Source organism: Plectropomus leopardus, chromosome 16 (genome assembly GCF_026936395.1).
Source record: "Plectropomus leopardus strain MGB_pleo_1.0 chromosome 16, ASM2693639v1, whole genome shotgun sequence".
In the NCBI taxonomy this organism is placed as follows: Eukaryota; Metazoa; Chordata; class Actinopteri; order Perciformes; family Serranidae; genus Plectropomus; species Plectropomus leopardus.
Window position 1 is genome coordinate 10436664 of NC_142191.1, and position 18924 is coordinate 10455587.

Below are 18924 nucleotides of genomic sequence, written 5' to 3' on the forward strand. Positions count from 1 at the left end.
AAGTGTTAGCAAACAATGCCTCTTATCTGATTACTGTGTTTCAATCTGTTCTCTCTAACTTTAGACCCTCGGTTTAGAAAAGGAAGAACTCCGCAAAAATGCGAAAACATTACTGAAACAAGAAAATTGTCTTTATGATTTTAATAAGGCTGATCACAAAATATTAACGTTTATCTATACTTCATTTTCATCGAAAACAGGCGATAGGAAATAAATCATAAATGTGGAAACATTTAGAGTACATAATAAAATTACACTAGAAATTATTTTAAAAACTCAAATTTACAACAGATTTATATTTTTAACTTGTCTCGACCACCCTGTAAATCATACAATCTATTTAAACTCCTATCTAAGCAATTCCCAAAGGAAGTTGAAAGCTGATTTTTTTTTTCTTTTCTTTTGTAGCACATTTACATGCATGGTCTCGTTTAATGGGTAACACACGAAAGTTTTTCCCCCACAATCAGAATCACTGTAAGTGCTTCTGTCATTGAGTTGTATAAGTTTCCACACACTAAATTAAAATGTTTTTTTTAATCTCCATCTGAATATTTTCTTGAGAAAAGATGCTGCAAATGACAAGAACTGGGACTTATTAACTGGAATACACAACAGAGCCACAGCTTAAAGCCTAACCAACTCTAAATTCAAGGTACATAACGATATCACAGAAAGGTTTCCTCCAGGCACTTTTCAATAAAAGAGAGTAAAACAATGAACTGAATGTGTGATTAAACAAGAGGTCAGCTGCCATGTTGATACCAAGCTGTCAGCATATAGAAGATTTTATGGACAGTACATGGAGAAATATGAACATTTGGCAGTTCTTGATTGTCTATGGCTGTAATTAAGTGTTTGGTCGAGAGACTTACTCGATATATAATTCACTGGATTTGGATAATGTGGACCTTTGTGAATGTATGAGAACCGGTTCTTGTTGGAGTATTATCAATCTGTTGATTATGATCGGTCCAGTTATTAAGTAACTTCCATACAGTTTGGGTACTCATAAGAGCAAGATTAAAATAAGATGAATACGTCCCTAGAATCAACCTCCAGATATTCTGGATCCTACATTTCCAATAATGCAAATCAACAGCCTCTTTTTTTTGGCCCTCACTGCCACCTACATGCCTCCCAACCCTCCACCCTGAAGCTGATAACGCAGGTTGTTAAATTTTAAGTTGAAATTCCAAGCCGAGGTAACCCCAATGATTATCACTTTTTTTTTTTTAACTTTAGAAATTTTTTCCAGAACCACCGAAAACATTACACATCTATTGTTTAATCCTCACTGACAGTACTGCTGGGAGGATTTTCGCATTCCAACTAAAATACGGAAAGACTGTTTCTGTGAAAGTATATTTGATGGTGTGTACAGGTCTTTTCCTGTCAATGTCAAAAAATGATAGTATTCCTTGGTCATAATCAAGCTGCACTCTGACCTTTTGGGGAAATGAACCCCTAAAGTCCATTCTCTCATAATCCTCTTGAATATGTTCTAACAGTATGTCAGTCCCGTGTGTCATGATGCCCCAGAACCCTTTATTATGTGTTTTTTTGGATTTAGCAGCCACACCAACAGCAAATAAATCCCCCAACTCCACATCCCAGCTGTGTTTCCCAGAGCTAAAGCTTTCAGAGCCGAGAACATCTGAGACTGGATGCCTTTCTGGATTTTTAGGAAGCGGCTGAATCTTGTTGCACTGTGTCAAACGAGTCATTTGTTCTGATATAATTGATAGTGTGCCACCAGTGTTTGGGTCCAGAGTTACAGGAGCTTCAGAGACAAAAAAAAGAAACAAAAAAGAAAATTTGTCAAGATGTTTATTATAGTCAAAGTAAAGGTTTTACTGAGGGTACTGCATTTTATTCATAGAATAACCTGGTGTTAATTTGATGATGCAGTTAATCAGTCAGCTGAACATTGCAGATTAAAATGTAAAAATGTAGCAAGGCAGAAACACTTTGCTTACTGTATTGGATTATGTCCTTCATCTTCCTCCAGACTGTGAACTGCAGGTTGCCCAGGTGTTTGGCCTTGTCGATCAGGGCCCCTGATGGAGTCTCTGGATCTGGCAGGCTGCACTGGGATCTGAAGGAATATTAGGCAACCACAGATTACCAGTCAAATATTTTAAAGCACTGGTCACATTTTTGTTAGATTCAAAGCAGCAAAGCTACAGTTGGTTACTTTTCAGAAAATAACTTTTTGTCATATTTGCTGAAACTCTCACTATATTCTGAAAAAAAGCACAAGACATAAAAAAAAATCATGTCCCTCCTCCTCTTCCAACTGCTTTTTATTGCATCAACTAGAATCAATCTGTAGCACACAGAAAACAACCAATAATGTCCAACTAGGCAGCGCTGATAAATATGATTCAAGATTCTGTTACAGCCTCGCCTTTTTCTCACCTCAAATATTTTCAGAAATATATTTTATCACACTGGTCAGCTTTAAAATGAGAAAGTTTGAGACCTGGCCACCATGCTGAAAACAGCATGAGTCAAAACAGAGCCCTGCCCACGTGCTGGACTTTTCAAATAATAGTTTAATTTTTTTTGTAAAACTCAAACTACCATCAGACTGACTATCATTCAGCTGTGCTTCAATAGTGTACAGAAAACAACTTACCGCTTCATTGTGGATTTGACATTCTGTTCAAAAAAGAGAAAACAGGATAAAAAAATCATTAAGTCATTATTCTTAAAACAATCATTATTACAATCACATTATTAATTACCACAGATAATCACAGAGTACCAGCATAAATGAGATGTCTTCAGCCTTCAGCTCCCTCTCTATGGTTTTGATTTTGTCTGTGAGCAAGGAGATCTCTGCAGTCAGATTAATAATCCTGATGTTCATTGCTTCACTCTTGATTGCTGCCTCTTTCCTCACTGCATCAATTCTTGCAGCCTCCTCTGCTCGCAGGAACTTGTAAAGCTTCTGAAACTCCTCTGTGATCGTCTTCTCAGTCTGCTGAGCCTGGAGCTGAGGAGAAACATCTTTTTAATGAAAGTAGACAACACATGTTGCTTTCAGCCTCTATAACCACTTTGTGGGCGACTTACCTTGATGTAGTCGGCCATTTGATCATGGATGAGTTTTTGTGCTTTAAATGATCCCAGTTTGGTTTTTAAATGCAGGATCTTAAGCTTGAGTTCAGCCTACAAATAAAAGTGCATATGTAAAATACACAGTGAATTACTTACACGGCACATATGCCTGCTATGTGCAATATGAAGAAGTACCAAACCCAAAAACAGTTGCTGAATTAAACTACAAATTCTTACCTTACGGGCCTCTGCTGCTTCATCAATAGGGACACAGTTGTGTTTCTTGTGTTTTTGTGAATCCCTACAAATCACACAGATGAGCTGTTGATCATCCTGACAGAAGAGCTTCAGTCCCTCACTGTGCAGACTGCAGATCTGCTTCGATCCTGAGTTAGCTCTCTGACTCTTCTCTTTTCTCAAAGCGTCAGACAGGTTTCTCAGTGCCAGATTACGTGGAGGCTGAGCCATCGGAAACATTTCCTTGCAGACCGGACATGTCTGGAGTCTGCTCTGTCTCCACCACTCCTGAAGACAGTCCTTACAGAAGCTGTGGCCGCACAGCAAGACAACAGGATCCGTGAATATATCGCAGCACACAGGGCAGGTGCAGTCCTCTTCAGACTGTGACGTGTTGGTGGCCATTATGTTGTTTTCTCCTGTGGCTGTCAGACAGCTAACTTACTTTCACTTTCACTGATTCACTCGTATTTGTTCAGCCAGTGCTCTGACTCAGCACTATTAACTCCAAAAGCTTTCCAGAGACACTCAATAACCCCCTGTTACATAAATAAACTTTACATTGACTGGATTGTCTTCTTTATCTTTGTTTTCAAATCGGCCACATTAGCACGAGCAGCGTCAGGCAGACTTTTCACTACTTCCTGTTTTCTGTAAAATGGGAGGAGCTGCTTTTTCTTTTTTTTCAGTCTCTTCTCAGCAGGTCTGTCCTGCCTTGTGTGCAGTGAATAGTTGGGGACAACTGTCGCATTTTTTTGGTTTATCACACAATATATTACAACAAACAATGAAATATGTTATTCCAAAAAGAGTGGGGATTCACAGCAGCTAGATTAAAATAAGAGCAGACAAAATCAAAATCAAAGCAGCAGGAGTGGAGACATCCCGACTTTTAGTCCGGAGTATGCCGACCTACAAAAGCACCAGATCCTACATTTCCCATAATACAACTAAGATACAACTCTGAAAGAAAACTGCCTCTTTTGAATTCATCATACTGCTGGAAATTAACAACACAACTCAAAAGCATCTTTCATTAGACCCCCACTGCATTCTGAATGCTTTTATATCCCCCACCCCTCCAGACTGTAACACAGGGTTTTTTTTTTTGGTTTTTTTTTTACTTTAGAAATCTCTTCCAGAGCCAGCAAAGACATTACACTTTTTTTTTTTTTTTTTTTGTAGTGTAGTTCTCCTCATGACAAACTGAACTTAATGTGCAAAATCAATAGAGTTCCTTGCGTTGCTGGACTAAACCAAAAAGAATTTGTCTGCTTGATACTTATCGTTTTGTTGGTCACTGATATGTCAAGAAGTTACAGAGATAGACCACAATTTCAGCAACTATACTGAAATCTGATAAACACAAACTAAATATGAAAAAGGTTTTTGAAAAAGAAAAAAATATATAGTAATAAAAACAGACCTTGGCAACAAGTCCGGGACTTGCTAAGGTGGATGATATTGTGAACACAATTCTTTATCGAGGTTGTTTTATCTTCACTGAAAATTCAGCTGGAAGGATTTTTACACTACCAAGAAAATATGGAAAGACTGGTTCTGTGAAAGTGTATTTGATGATGTGTACATGTGTTTTCCGATCAATGTCAAAAAATGAGAGAATTCCTTGGTCATAATCGAGCTCTACCCTGACCTTTTTGGGACATGGATCTTTAGATGAAAATTTCACTTCATCCGATACAGTACATTCAGTCATTACGCCATTAAAAAAATCGATGCCCATGTAAAGTCCAGGGCATGGCTCTTTGGTTTTAAATGTCACACCAGCAAGACAGTTACCCCCCACATCCACATCCCAGCTGTGTTTTCCAGAGCTAAAGCCCTCAGAGCCGAGGACCGCTTTGATGAGCATCTTTCTGGGTTACGAGGAAGCGGCTGATTCTCTTTGCTTTCTGCTGAACGGGTCATGCGACCCAGTGTTGGGGTCCAGAGTTACAGGAGCTTCAGAGAAAAACAAATAGAAACAAAAAGTAAAGTTTATTGAGATGGTTACTATAGTAATGGAAAATGTTTTACTGAAGGCATTAGAGTGTATCTAGAAGAGCCTAGTGTGTGCTTTGGTCATAAGGGTCATCAGTTAGCTGAACATTGCAGATTTAAATGTAAAAATGTGGCAAGGTAGAAACACTTTGCTTACTGTACTGGATTAAGACCTTCATCCTCCTCCAGACTTTGAACTGCAGGTTGCCCAGGTGTTTGGCCTCCTCGATCAGGGCTCCTGATGGAGTCTCAGGGTCTGGCAGGCTGCATTGGGATCTGAAGGAATATTAAGCAGCCAGACACTGCAGGTCAAATATTTTCAAATACCACACTGGTAGTGTTTCTTTGCTGCAAAGCAGCAAATACCTTAAAGAAATACTTTGCTGATTTTCTGATCAAAACAATGTGAGTAGTATGTGTAAATGACCATCTAACCAGTGCCTAGATATAACTTCTCTCCCCACAGCAAATCTCCACTGTATGATGTATTATACGCTGGCTTTGGGGGCTGTTGCTCAAACTACAGGCTGTCCTTCCACATTTTTGTGTTGCCCACCAGCCATGCCCCCCGCTACCACAGACACAAAGGGCCCAGAGCTGGATGAAGAGACTTACCCGCCCCCTTCTCCCTCTCCCTCTCAAACTCCGACTAAAAAACAACAGTAAAACTAAATCAAGATGTTACTACACTGTCTATTTCTTCACCAAAATGTTTTCAGAAACATATTTTAATGCACTGTTTAGCTGTGATAGTAAGAGTTTGCAAGCAGGAAGTGAAATACTGCTTTCTGCACAGTGAAATCAGAGGCCAAAAAAACTCAAACATTTGAAAATAAAGGATCCCCTCATCAGTTTTCTGCTGTGAGACTGTGTCTAAATGCACTGTTCTATCATCAGCCCTAAATATCATTCAGCTGTGCTTCTGTAGATGGTGCACAGGAAGGAACTTACCGCTCCATCATGGATTTCACATTCTGTTAAATAAAGAGAAAACAGAACAACATTTTTGTTAAAATAGTCATTTTTAAGGAGATAGTTTGGGTCTTTTGAAGTGGATCTGTGTGAGATATTTATCAATAATCTGTTTAATAAACAGTAGATGTCAGTCGGTGTGCTCGCTGTTTGCAGAAAAACACCCTGCTTCTGATAGTGTCATCTTCTGTGATACACTGACTGCAGATAAGCATCTCAAACAGCCCCACTTAAAAATCACTATTAACTATCCCTTTTAAGTCAGAATATTAGTTAGCAAAGATAATCACTGAGTACCAGCAGAAACGAGGTGTCCTCAGCCTTCATCTCTCTCTCTAAGGTTTCAATTTTGTCTGTGAGCGAGGAGATCTCTGCAGTCAAATCAATAATCCTGATGTTCATTGCTTCACTCTTGATTGCTGCCTATTTCCTCACTGCATCAATTCTTGCAGCCTCCTCTGCTCGCAGGAACTCATAAAGCTCTTGAAACTCCTCTGTGATCGTCTTCTCAGTCTGCTGAGCCTGGAGCTGAGGAGAAACATCTTTTTAATGAAAGTAGAAAACACATGTTGCTTTCTGCCTCTATAACCACTTTGTCTGTGACTTACCTCGATGTGCTCGGCCATTTTATCACATATGGATTTGGCACAGTTAAATGACCTAAGTTTGGTTTTTAAAAGCTGCATCTTGAGCTCGAGTTCAGCCTACAAATAAAGGTGCATTTATTAAATACATAGTAAACAGTAAATTACTTACACATTTGTCTGCTATGTGCAAAATGAAGAATGACTTATTTTCTAAAATTAGATACATTATTGTCTTACCCTAAAAGCTTCTGCTGCTTCATCAACAGGGACACAGTTGTGTTTCTTGTGTTTTTGTGAATCCCTACAAATCACACAGATGAGCTGTTGATCATGTGAGCAAGGAGATCTCTGCAGTCAGATTAATAGCCCTGATGTTCATTGCTTCACTTTTGAGCGTCGCCTCTTTCCTCACTGCATCAATTCTTGCAGCCTCCTCTGCTCGCAGGAACTTGTAAAGCTCTTGAAACTCCTCTGTGATCGTCTTCTCAGTCTGCTGAGCCTGGAGCTGAGGAGAAACATCTTTTTTAATGAAAGTAGACAACACATGTTGCTTTCAGCCTCTATAACCATTTTGTGGGTGATTTACCTTGATGTAGTCGGCCATTTGATCATAGATGAGTTTTTGTGCTTTAAATGATCCCAGTTTGGTTTTTAAATGCAGGATCTTAAGCTTGAGTGCAGCCTACAAATAAAAGTGCATTTATTAAATACATAGTAAACAGTAAATTACTTACACATTTGTCTGCTATGTGCAATATGAAGAAGTACCAAACCTAAAAACAGTTGCTGAATTAAACTACAAATTCTTACCTTACGGGCCTCTGCTGCTTCATCAACAGGGACACAGTTGTGTTTCTTGTGTTTTTGTGAATCCCTACAAATCACACAGATGAGCTGTTGATCATCCTGACAGAAGAGCTTCAGTCCCTCACTGTGCAGACTGCAGATCTGCTTCGATCCTGAGTTAGCTCTCTGACTCTTCTCTTTTCTCAAAGCGTCAGACAGGTTTCTCAGTGCCAGATTATGTGGAGGCTGAGCCATCGGAAAACTTTTCTTGCAGACCGGACATGTCTGGAGTCTACTCTGTCTCCACCACTCCCGAAGACAGTCCTTACAGAAGCTGTGACCGCACAACAAAAGCACAGGATCTGTGAATATATCGCAGCACAAAGAGCAGGTGCAGTCCTCCTCGGGTGGTGGTGGTGCGCTGGTGGCCATTCTGTTGATTTCTCCTGTGGCTGTCAGACAGCTAACTTACTTTCACCTCCATTTGCTCTGCCAGTGCTAAGGTTCAGTAGTATTAGTTCCATGCGGTTCTGACAAACACTGATATATTCCGTTAAGTTAAGTAAATAAACAGCACATTTACTGGATTGTCATCCTTGTTTTTGTTTTTTGAAATTCCACAAGCAGCTTAAGGTGTGGACGTCTCGTCACTTCTTCCTGTTTTCTGTGTGAAAAGGGAGGAGTGATTGCTTTTTTTTTTATCCCTGCAGCTCTGCCCTGCTTCATGCTATGGTATGAGGAAATAAATAATCCAGTTTATCAGGTTTTAGAGAGGAGTAACATTCTGCTAAGAAATGCAGACACAAACGCTGTGGCAAAAAGTCACTCAAGAACTGTACATTTTAAGGTACTTGTACTATACTTGAAAATTTGAATTTTCTGCTGCTCTATACTTCTACTCCTAATATTGTTTTTATTCTTTTTGCTCCACTACATTTATTTGATAAATTTATTGAATAGCTACTTAGAAGATTAAGATTAATAAAACAAAATGTTATCAACAAATAGATTTAGATTTTATTATATAGATCAAGATAAAACATTATGGCATATAGCAAAACATCGTAACATATAGTCCTTTTTTTCAACACTGCACAATTCAGAGTAAATGGTCAATCTTTGTCTGAGTGTAATAGTCAAATGATTAATGCACAGCTCAAACTTTGGTAACAAGTCTTACAGAAAAATGTTTAATAAAATCACAGCAATTACAGTTCGACTATTATTGTTAATGAGGACTGGAGAGGGTGTCTACGTTTCAGTGCACATTCTGCAGTCTATTTTTTCCGCCGCATTCCTGTTTGCAGACAAACTCTTGTAAGCTGTCCAAATTGCAAAAGAAATACATTTATTGCAGTGTTTTGGTATATTTCACTTCAACAGGTAAACAGTCTACTGTAAGTTAGACAGTGTGTGTGGTAGTCTGTCTGCAAATTGTTTCCTACTCATCCCTCTCATACGCACCTGTAATGAAGTAGATTTCTTCTGAAATACCAGGATCTTAATTCCCGCCTTTAAACTTTGGTAAGATTTTAATTAATATTCCTGCATGTGCATGGTATCAAATATCCTGCAGGAGGTGGGGTAATAAGATTTCAAAACAGTTCTGTTTATAACTAGCAAGCTAAACCATTAACCATTTCATCTTTAAAATCACTATGACAAAGCATTGAGCTGAGGGCTAATTTTCAGATGCTTAAAGGCTGCATAAGATTTAATCAAATTTTAACTGAATTTCTTTAAGATCTTTCCCACACACACACACACACACACACACACATACACACACACACACACACACACACACACACACACAAGCTACACACATCACATTCACAGCAGTGTAAAATCACAAGTGATTTGCCCCTTGACCGCTGCAGCAATCGCTATCAGAGGCTAAATGCTTTAACATGACAGCACACACCACCATGTGGCCAGCTGTCGTGGCATACACTTTGCCTTTCTCTGTCTCGCCTCACTCTCTTTTTCTCACTCAGACTTTAAAGGACAAAACTGTGAATGAATCTGCCCAGCTCTGTTTAAACTCCGTCCTCTCATTTTCAGTTTCCTCTGCTATCACAAAAAAACTGATTGAAAAAAGAAAACGAAACACAACCACGTGTGGAGTTTAAAGATGCATCTACATGTAGATTAATGCTTAATTGTAGATTAAAATCATTTTTGCAGCAAAATTAGGAAATTAGTTTCTGTTTTGACTTTAAAATGTAGGCATTGCAAGTTTCTCAAGAGTGAGAGGAGCATTTTGTAGCTTCACATATCTGCATTTTGTAATTTTTCTTTACCCCTGGAACTTTTACTTTGTATGGTATAAAGTAGCAAGTCTTAAACAGTAACAACCAAAACCAGTAAGAGTCTAACAGTTTGGATATTTTTTTCATTTATTTTTTAAATTTGTCCCAGTATTAAGTGAGAGGGCTGCAGCCAGCAGCTGCAAAACAGGCTGCAATGTAACCACTCGGGGCATGTTCGCATAGTCAATTTACATCCACTAAAAGTGCCTTTCTATGCCACAGGCAGGGTCAGATTATTATTTAAGATGTGTGACAACATAATGGAAAAGATCATTATCTGTACAAAGACAGACCTTTTTGTTAAAAAGTAAGGTCCTTTATATTATGTTTAACCAGAAACAACTGACAAATTGATATTGCCAAACTTACCAGACTTCATTCAAAGTCGACAGAAACAGAATGAAACTCACAACAGCAAAAACAATCTTGGTTTATCTATCAATTGTTCCAACAATCACCAGGTCTGTTTTGGTTGAAATAAACCCTGAATTCACCCAGTTAGATGTGAAAATACGCTGCCTCTATACACTTTAAAATGATTGTTTATTTAAATGGAGTCTGGTTGAACTGGCGATGGAGATTTCCCTACTGTTTCTGATTGAACAAAAAGGATTTTACTATTTAACAAAAATGTCTGTCTGTGTTAGAATAACATCCTGAGTGGCAAAAGCAAGTAAATTTCAATGTATAATTGCCCCATTGTAGCCCTCTCATTCAATACTGGACCACTTTAAAAAAAACGGTTATTCCCAATAGTCATTAAAACACAAATCATGGGAAAAAAATGGTCCCAGTTGAAAAATACACAGGTTCCCCTTTAATTGATTGCGTGTTTGTTTTGTAAAAATTCAGAAATAGTGAGAAACTATCTTACAATTACAGAGAGTCCAAAGTCACACCCTCACAATGTTTGTTTTGTCTTACCAACAGTCCTAATTATTAGAAATAAATTAAAATCATTCAAATAATTAAAAGGAAAAGCAGCATTTTTTTCCATATGTGAAGCAGTGACCATGAAAAAAAATTGCATGAAAAATGTCAAGCGGTTATCAAATTAGTTGGCAATTCATTTTCTGTTAGTTGATTAATTGGTCACTATTTATATTCAACCACTTTTTAACAGTTATATAACTTAATGATAACGTTGCTGCCACAGTATAAAGACTTTTCCCACTTACCTTTCCTACACTGGTGTAATTATTAGGGCTGGGGATCATTGTGCGGGGGTGGATTCATGTGAGACTGTTCCTATACTTAAATATTATGTCCATAACCATAAAACATTCAATCCACATAAAGCCAAGTGTTCTGGATCTGGCCACAGTAGCCTCCCCAGGGTGGTGCAGTAAAACCGCCCTGGGCCGCCATTAGGTGGAGGGAGCTGGAAGAAATACTGGACAGAGGCTGGGACCGAATGAGAGCCAGAGCACAGCTGATGGTAAACTAATTTTGTTAGCCTGATCACCCCTCCTCTTCCCCTCTTCCCCCCTTCCAAAAAACCCACACACATGCAGTACGTGTTGTGTTCACACACACACACAGTTGGTGCTGAACTCACATACTGTACTGTATCATGCTTCCACGCAAGTGAGGAGTCTCTCAGGACCCTGGATGTGGGACAAAATCACACAGTCTCTCTGTCTTTCCATCTCTCTCCTCTCACACACTTGATCACCATCTCAGCGAGTAAAAGGCATATGCTCCATCATTTGCCTTGTGGGACAAAAGACTGGGAAGGAATTCAGCGAGACACTGTAGCACTTCTCTGCAGACTCTTGGAGAGAAGTGCTGTATTTGTGTGTGTGTGTGTGTGTGTGTGTGTGTGTGTGTGTGTGTGTGTGTGTGTGTGTGTGTGTGTGTGTCAACAGCGTTCAGCTGCACAGCTTGAAACAGAAGAAACACTATACAAGTCTAAATCTGGACCTGATATTCAATGTATTTTAAATGAAGGGAAGGAGACATCAGTCATGTTCTTTACGTGATTAATAGCTCTAATTATGTCTGAAAGGGGTTCGTGTTAATGCCAGAAATCATTTTGTAAAAGCATTTTTCAAGCTTTTAAAGGCAAATGTCTTAACTTGAAATCAAAACAGCTTTGACTGCCACATTTAAAGCGTATTAAAACTAGTGTGTCCTTCTGATGCCCAAGATTTTATGTATCTCTGAAGAATAAAGGCATAAGAGAAAATGAACTGCAGTGATTACAGGAGGCCACACACAAAGAAACCTGCAGGGAAAGCCGACTTTGTGTTTCGCTCTAACTGTCTCTTACTGTATTATGTTTGTCTCTTTATGTCACCGGACACTAATAGAGAGTCAGCAAAAAAAAAAAAAAAAGTTGTAAGTGTAACCAGAGCAGCAGCTCCTCGGCAGGACATTACAGGAATTTACGATGTGTTAAATGTTTCCTTTGTTCCTCCCTGCGGCAGCTCGCTCTGGCAATTAGGGAAGGCAGCGGCCTGCAATGAGCTCATTACCCCCACCCGTTTCTCTATTTTGGACATAATTCTTACGCTGAATTATTTGATTGATTGATACTAACTGTAAGTCATTTCATATGCCCCACGAGTCAGCACCATTTTAACGTGTTCAGAAAAAACAACCTTTGCATTTGCATTTGTTTTGCTGATAGAAACATGCATTTGACTCGTGCACTGCCATCTTAATTAGCAGAGATGAACCCTTTGAAACATAGCTCAAAATCAGTTTTTCTGTTCTGTGTCAAGATGCCTTTCACATAATAGTCAACCCTTTGAAACCTGAGCAAACCTGTTTGATTTGTTTCGAAAAATGGGGGTAAAAAGTAATAAGGAACTTGTCCCACAAATTGCAAGAAAATAGTGGAAGATGACAAAAAAAATGACCTAATTTCTATTTTATTTATAGGTGGATTTTTAGAAAATCACCACAAAGTTAGGGGAACATGTACAGAAAACAGTATTTGTAATTAGTAATTCTATATTAAAAATCATATCAGAAAAAAGTAACATACTTATTTTTTCATTTTTTAGAATTTTTGGGCTCATTTTCTTGTTTGTTTATGTTTTTCAATTTTCTTTTTTTTCTTTTCTTTTTTTTTTTGCTTATATTCAGGTAATTTCCTTGTACCTTTTACTAATTTCTTGCTAATTTTGTGCCATGGCTTGTTAAGTTGGTCATTGCCCTCTCTCTGTGTTTTTAAAAGAAATCAAACCAAGTTGCACAAGTTTCAAATGGTTATTTGAATATTGCATTTGTATTTCTTTCAATATCGTGATAAAATCTGAAGCCCAATTCTGGCACTTTGCCATTCTAAAATTCTGGGCCCCTGAAATAAACCCCATGCGCCTTTCCATTTGGCAAACCAATTTTGGGATGAAGGGTGGGGGCAGAAAAGGGAGAGGTATAGGTTAGCTGTAGTAATAATCATAAATCACCTCTGAAATGCTGCCATGTCACATGCCAGACTGCGCCACTAATGACCAAGCCCATCTTTCACCGGGTATTTTTATCTGTGTGCCCTGACACTCGACTTCTGGAAGCGTCCTCTCGTTTTACGTCGTCAGCACCTCGGCCGGCCTGAGCACAAGTTCCTCACATATCTATAAATACCGGCCAGCTAAATGGCATTTTCTCTCACCCACCCCCTGCTTGGCAAGAACCATGAGCTCTGTGACTTGGCAAAGGGAACCGCAGTCCTACACCACTAAACATCTTGGGGCTTAGCCCCCCACCCCACCCCAGCGTCACCCTCCAGAGAACAGCTGGCTAAAAAAATAGATCCATCTGCCACTGCCTTCAAATTCCAAAGTGGTTTCAGTTTAATTAAACAAGTTGGAATAGGTTTAGATAAATGTAGCAAACACTGGTTCTGTTTAAGACCACCTGACAGGTTTATTCCTGACACTGCAGGTGTAGTTAAAGCATCAACACAGATTAGTGCTAGTTGACTCATGTACTGTAAGTGCACAGACACACGCACAAACACCTGTACGTGCTTCCTTTGTGCAGAATGTCCTGCCAAGTTTTTTAAGCTTGCTGACATGCGGCACTAGAGACTGCAGGTCAGCGACAGCTTCCTGCTATTTCGGGCTCTGTCACAGCTTGAGGTTTTAATTTATTCTGCCAGAATGTGTCAATCACTGAGCGGCAGGGTTCGCGCCCGAGTGTGCCGCGGGAGGGAGGGAGGGAGAGAAGGCAGAGCGGGTAAGGCCTTGTTGTACAGTAAGAGTCCAAGTGGACTAAAAACAAACCGAACCACAAAACATTCAAAATAATAACAGCCTGTCCACCCTCAAGCCCCATTTGAAAACACACCTTTTCAAGCTGGCACATTCAGTCTGACTTTATGGTTACACACACATATCTTGATTTACACTGATGATGACTTTAATATGCGAAATTTATACCTAGTTTTTGTAATAGTGATTTTGTCAGATTATCATATTAATATTATAGTACCTTAATATTGTATATTTATGATCTATGAATGCATTGCTGCTTGTTTTGTAAGGTGTCCTTGAATGATTTAAAAGGCACCTATGTATAAAATGTATATTATTATTATTATTATTATTATTATTATTATTATAAAAAACAGTAAACAAGTAAACACACAAATAAAAAAAAAAAAACTAAGAACCCAGACAGACACCTGTGTGTGTGTGTGTGTGTGTGTGTGTGTGTGTGTGTGTGTGTGTGTGTGTGTGTGTGTGTGAGTGTGTGTGTGTGTGTGTGTGTGTGTGTGTGTGCGTAAGTGCCTATGGTTATGACATAGAGGGGAGCCCAGTCTAACCTGTGTAAAGGCAGCAACAGAAAGTTTGTTTATCCGGAGAGCTGGGGCTGTCCAGTCCTACAGAGCTGGGGTTTGCGCTGGCTGCATCAGGTTGCTTTGGTTGCTGACTATAGAGGTCCGTCTCTGGAGCTTCGATCCACTTTCCCCATGGCGAGGTGGTCTGTAACGGAGGAAACACCGTGACTCAAGGTTCTAGCTAATATTAGAGACATAAATGTGAACTTCAAGCCGCAACTGTGGGCCTTTGGCTCGGGTTAGCAGACAGCTAAAAACTATTTCTCTCCATCTCTGAAACACTTCACCAATATGGACATGTTGTATTTCATTTAATGTCAGACTCGTTTTAATGAGTCAGTCTTCCTTTTTTGGGTTTGCCTTATAGTGTAGGCAGTCCTTGTCAACGCTGAAATAGAAACTTTCTTTGCGATTCAATCAGGCTATTACTGAGGGGACGTGCAGGCAAATCTGCATGTGTGAAACAACCAATAGGAAACTCTCTTTCTAAAATGACCTGTAATTGGCCATAGTCTCCTGTCACAGGCTAGATTCTCTAAAAAAATATATATTAAAAAAAACCAAGAGGTTTGTTTGTTTTTTTCAAACCACATAAATTACAAAATGCTCAAATTTATTATAAAATGGTAGCAAAAAAAACCTGCCTACCCCACCTTTGAATAAAATAATGAATACAAAATAAAATCATTATCATTTATTTTCATTTTTTTCAAAATACAATGCAATAGAAGGAAACACGGGACTCCCTCACTGATCTGGTACTGTGCACCATTGATGAGACGCTCTGAAGGACATGACAGCCTGGCTATCGGCAGTTTTCCTGAGTGGGATTGTGCATTCCCACTAGCTGCACCTCTTCTATCTCTGTTCATGGCAGATTCAAATGTGGCTCCACAGGATGCATTCAGGCACAGTGCTGTGTGCAGATCACCCATGTTATGGCATAGTTATGCACATAAAATGAAAGAAAACAGACCCAATGTCTAAAATTACACTTCAGATTGAGGTTACATGTGAAATGCAAGTAAAATGTGAACTGTTATGCAGTCTGTGTGTATAAAATAGTTCCATCAAACAGATCAGGACATGCAACCATCACTCTGAACCTCAAGGCCTTGTGATATATTATATTTGCATTTATTAACCCTTTAAAAACTTGGTTGTACTTCCGTTTTATTGTGCTGCCTTCAGATGCCTTTGGGGGAATGCTTTTGGGATAGGGAAAATGTAATGACCAACTTGGCAAACAATGTCTGACAGATTGCAAGAAATTTGTCAAAGGTGACGAAGAAAATGACTCAAAAATGAACTGAAAATTAGTTTAATGATTTAATTTGTGACATTTATTACAAAATTATCAAATAACTACAAATAAATGTTCAAAAAGTTTTTTTTATAATCATTATAATTATATGTTTAAATTTATAATACAGAAAAAAATATATACATAGATTTCTTTTTAAATGTTCTGAATGTTGTATTGGTTATTTTCTTTTTTGTTTTTGTTTTTTACTTCTCTTTTTTAGCATACTTTCAGATAATTTTCTTGCAACTTTTTTGTTTTTCTAATTTCTTGTTTTGTTTTCACCGCCTTCTTTCCAGGTTTTCCAAAGAAATCAATTTGCTCACGTTTTTAAAGGCTTTAAAAGAGACTGAGATATAAATGTATTCATATGAGAAGTTATTTTTCCTAAGTCTAGTCATCACGGCTCAAAAAGCTGAGCATTGTATGAAGTGTTAATTCCCCGCCCTGGTGTGGACATGGAATTAGAAAAGATGGACTTCATTATAAATCAACTTAATGGGATACTTCCAGATGAGCAAAGGGTCATTTAACCCGACTGGCTGGCTTTATGAAGACAATAAACACAGTGATTATTAATCTCTCTCTCTCTGTTCACATCAGGCCACTGTTTGCCATGCCAGTGTGTGTCCACAGGCCATGCCAAGGGTTTGAATTTGACCCTCCCAGTGCCGTGCCAAAACACACACACACACACACACACACACACCAGTCATCATGTGATGTCATGCCTACTACACATGGCATCATATGACTTTGCAGTGCTTGTGTAAGAAGTGCCTAAAAATCTCAGTTGTAAAGCAATGTCACCTCGCAGATTTACAAACCACCGAATTCGCATCGCTTCCTCATTTCATTGAGGTCTCCTCTCAGGCTCCAAAAGCAGCTGAGAAATGCAAAGCCCGTGTATCAGCCTGTGTTTTTGAGATGCACTGATACCCTATTTAAAACATGTCTTGCTTTACTTTAACTAATGCAAAAACTCTTGCCTCTTATTTAGAAATTCAAAACAAAAGCCTGTTTCCATTTAAAGTGACAGTATGTTATAGAAGATAATTTCACTTCCTGTTATGGCTTTGAAGCAAATGTGTCAATGATTTCTCATGAGACGCAAGTGTTTCAATTAGTGACATTTTAGCGAAAATACGTGTTTGGGGAGCACTCCAATTTTTACTCAAATTTAGCAATAGTAATTACTCCTTTTTATTCCAATTTTGCAATAATATTATCCCCCTTTTTGATTTTTTTGTTCACTATCAGGCATGCAAGAAAAACAAAGTTTTCTTTATGAATTTAGCGAATCATGGGGTGCTACTGAGATACAAATCGTCATTTTGTGAGTGATGTTTTCCTTGAAATTGATTTCTGGATGGATTTTCCTATGAATAAACTTTTATTTCACATCTCATGAAACCAAAATGCAAAAAATCCTATTCCCACAGCGGTGGGAAGCCAGAGAGGGATCATGTCCTCAACCAGAGAAACATCGGACTTTCACGGGGGGACGGCGGTTTGTTTCACATTTCCATCCAACAGTCAATATTGTTGTTTTTTTAAGGATGGCCTCAATCGATCTTCAACCACAAAACTAATTATTTATTTCTGTAACCATGACAACGAAGCCCTGCTAACCTTAGCAAAGCAGTCATTTCAGCCCGAACCACAACGTTTCCCAACCTTGAAAAAGTACGTATTTAAATCCAAACCATAGTCTTTCCCTCAGCCAAGTGAATTCTGTACTTTAACCGAACCTTAACCATAATGCTGTCACATCATAAAACTGAGTGATTCTTCAGCTGTCATTTTTAATAGTTTTGAAACACATACAAATGATGACACCAATAGACACGTCAAATCTGAGAACTCCTCTGTATGTCGGTCTAGGGGGCATAAACAAATGATGCACTTTGTCGTTTAATTTGGAGGATTTGTTAAGTAATGTCATGGTGGTGGCCAGATCCTTAACCAGCCTCAGCCTCCCTTCATTTTCTTGTTCCCAGTAAATGATGACATAGTGGGAAGAGCTAAACCCAAATTTGCGTCAAGCCACAGTGTGACATCACTAATACCACATCCATGTTTTCCTGCAGACAAGTGGGAAAAGATGATAAATGGACAGAGAAATACACATTACATACATTTAGATATTTTTAAAGGTAGATTTTACATTTTATATTTTTATGGATGCTTCTGTAAATATTTTATATATTATATATATGTATATACTTTTTCGACTGTCTTTAGATAAGCCACATTGCACATTACACACTTTGTATTTTTAAAAAATCTTCATTACACATTACATATAGTTTTTTTTTTTTTTTGCTTTATCAGATTATCTTTCAGAAATTTATTTTGGCTTTCGATGTTTCCTGACAGCGTGTTTGATTGTGATTGTAGCTGCTATAAAGCAATTTCCTGTAAGGATCTATAAAGTATCCATCAATCTCAATAAAAGGATGAAAGGAGTGAGCATCAACACTTGAGGTAAGAAAATTAATATCACAGCCTCATTTTCTCCCGACTCTCCCTTTTTAATTTTGACTTTGCCATTATGTCACAACTTTCTCTCTCTTTCTGCCAGCTGATGCCACAACAGAACTTTTTTTTTTTAGTAACTGTGTATGTGATGCCAGGGAAACCTTGGCCCCAAAAAGCCTGTTGAATCATACAAACAAACTGCTTTTGTGTGCATGAGATGGGCAGAAAAGCAGGGGAAAAAAAATGTAAGACGCCTTTGCGTGTATGTGTGGATGTCAGCAGGATCCCGAAACCAACAATCAGGGATCAGTCAGAGAGGCTGCTGACATCATCATCCCAAATAAATGACAGCATGGTAAAAGAGCGCTGATCCAAGGCCAGCGGGATCCA

The 18924-nt window shown here is 38.6% G+C and overlaps 1 protein-coding gene, 1 long non-coding RNA gene and 1 pseudogene across 3 annotated transcripts in view; all 3 read right to left on the bottom strand.

Moving 5' to 3' along the window:
• Window positions 1-126: 126 nt before the first annotated feature.
• Window positions 127-4907, bottom strand: LOC121955968 (zinc-binding protein A33-like). Its single transcript, XM_042481681.2, has 6 exons — window positions 3304-4907; window positions 3082-3177; window positions 2771-3001; window positions 2642-2664; window positions 1980-2098; window positions 127-1783 (listed from the first exon to the last, which is right to left on the bottom strand). The coding sequence occupies exons 1-6, from the start codon at window positions 3706-3708 to the stop codon at window positions 1281-1283; spliced, it is 1377 nt and encodes a 458-aa protein (XP_042337615.2). The 5' UTR covers window positions 3709-4907; the 3' UTR covers window positions 127-1280.
• LOC148186832 (E3 ubiquitin-protein ligase TRIM35-like) lies at window positions 4164-8310 on the bottom strand (annotated as a pseudogene). The gene is made up of 6 exons (XR_015779123.1): window positions 7674-8310; window positions 7450-7545; window positions 6574-6804; window positions 6256-6278; window positions 5462-5580; window positions 4164-5265 (listed from the first exon to the last, which is right to left on the bottom strand). The product of XR_015779123.1 is annotated as an E3 ubiquitin-protein ligase TRIM35-like (transcript).
• Window positions 8311-13788: 5478 nt separating this feature from the next.
• Window positions 13789-18924, bottom strand: part of LOC148186833 (uncharacterized) — a 54943-nt gene continuing 49807 nt past the window's right edge. Inside the window, exon 3 of the long non-coding RNA XR_015779080.1 lies at window positions 13789-14895. This is a non-coding gene — a long non-coding RNA (uncharacterized LOC148186833). The remainder of the gene's footprint in view (window positions 14896-18924) is intronic.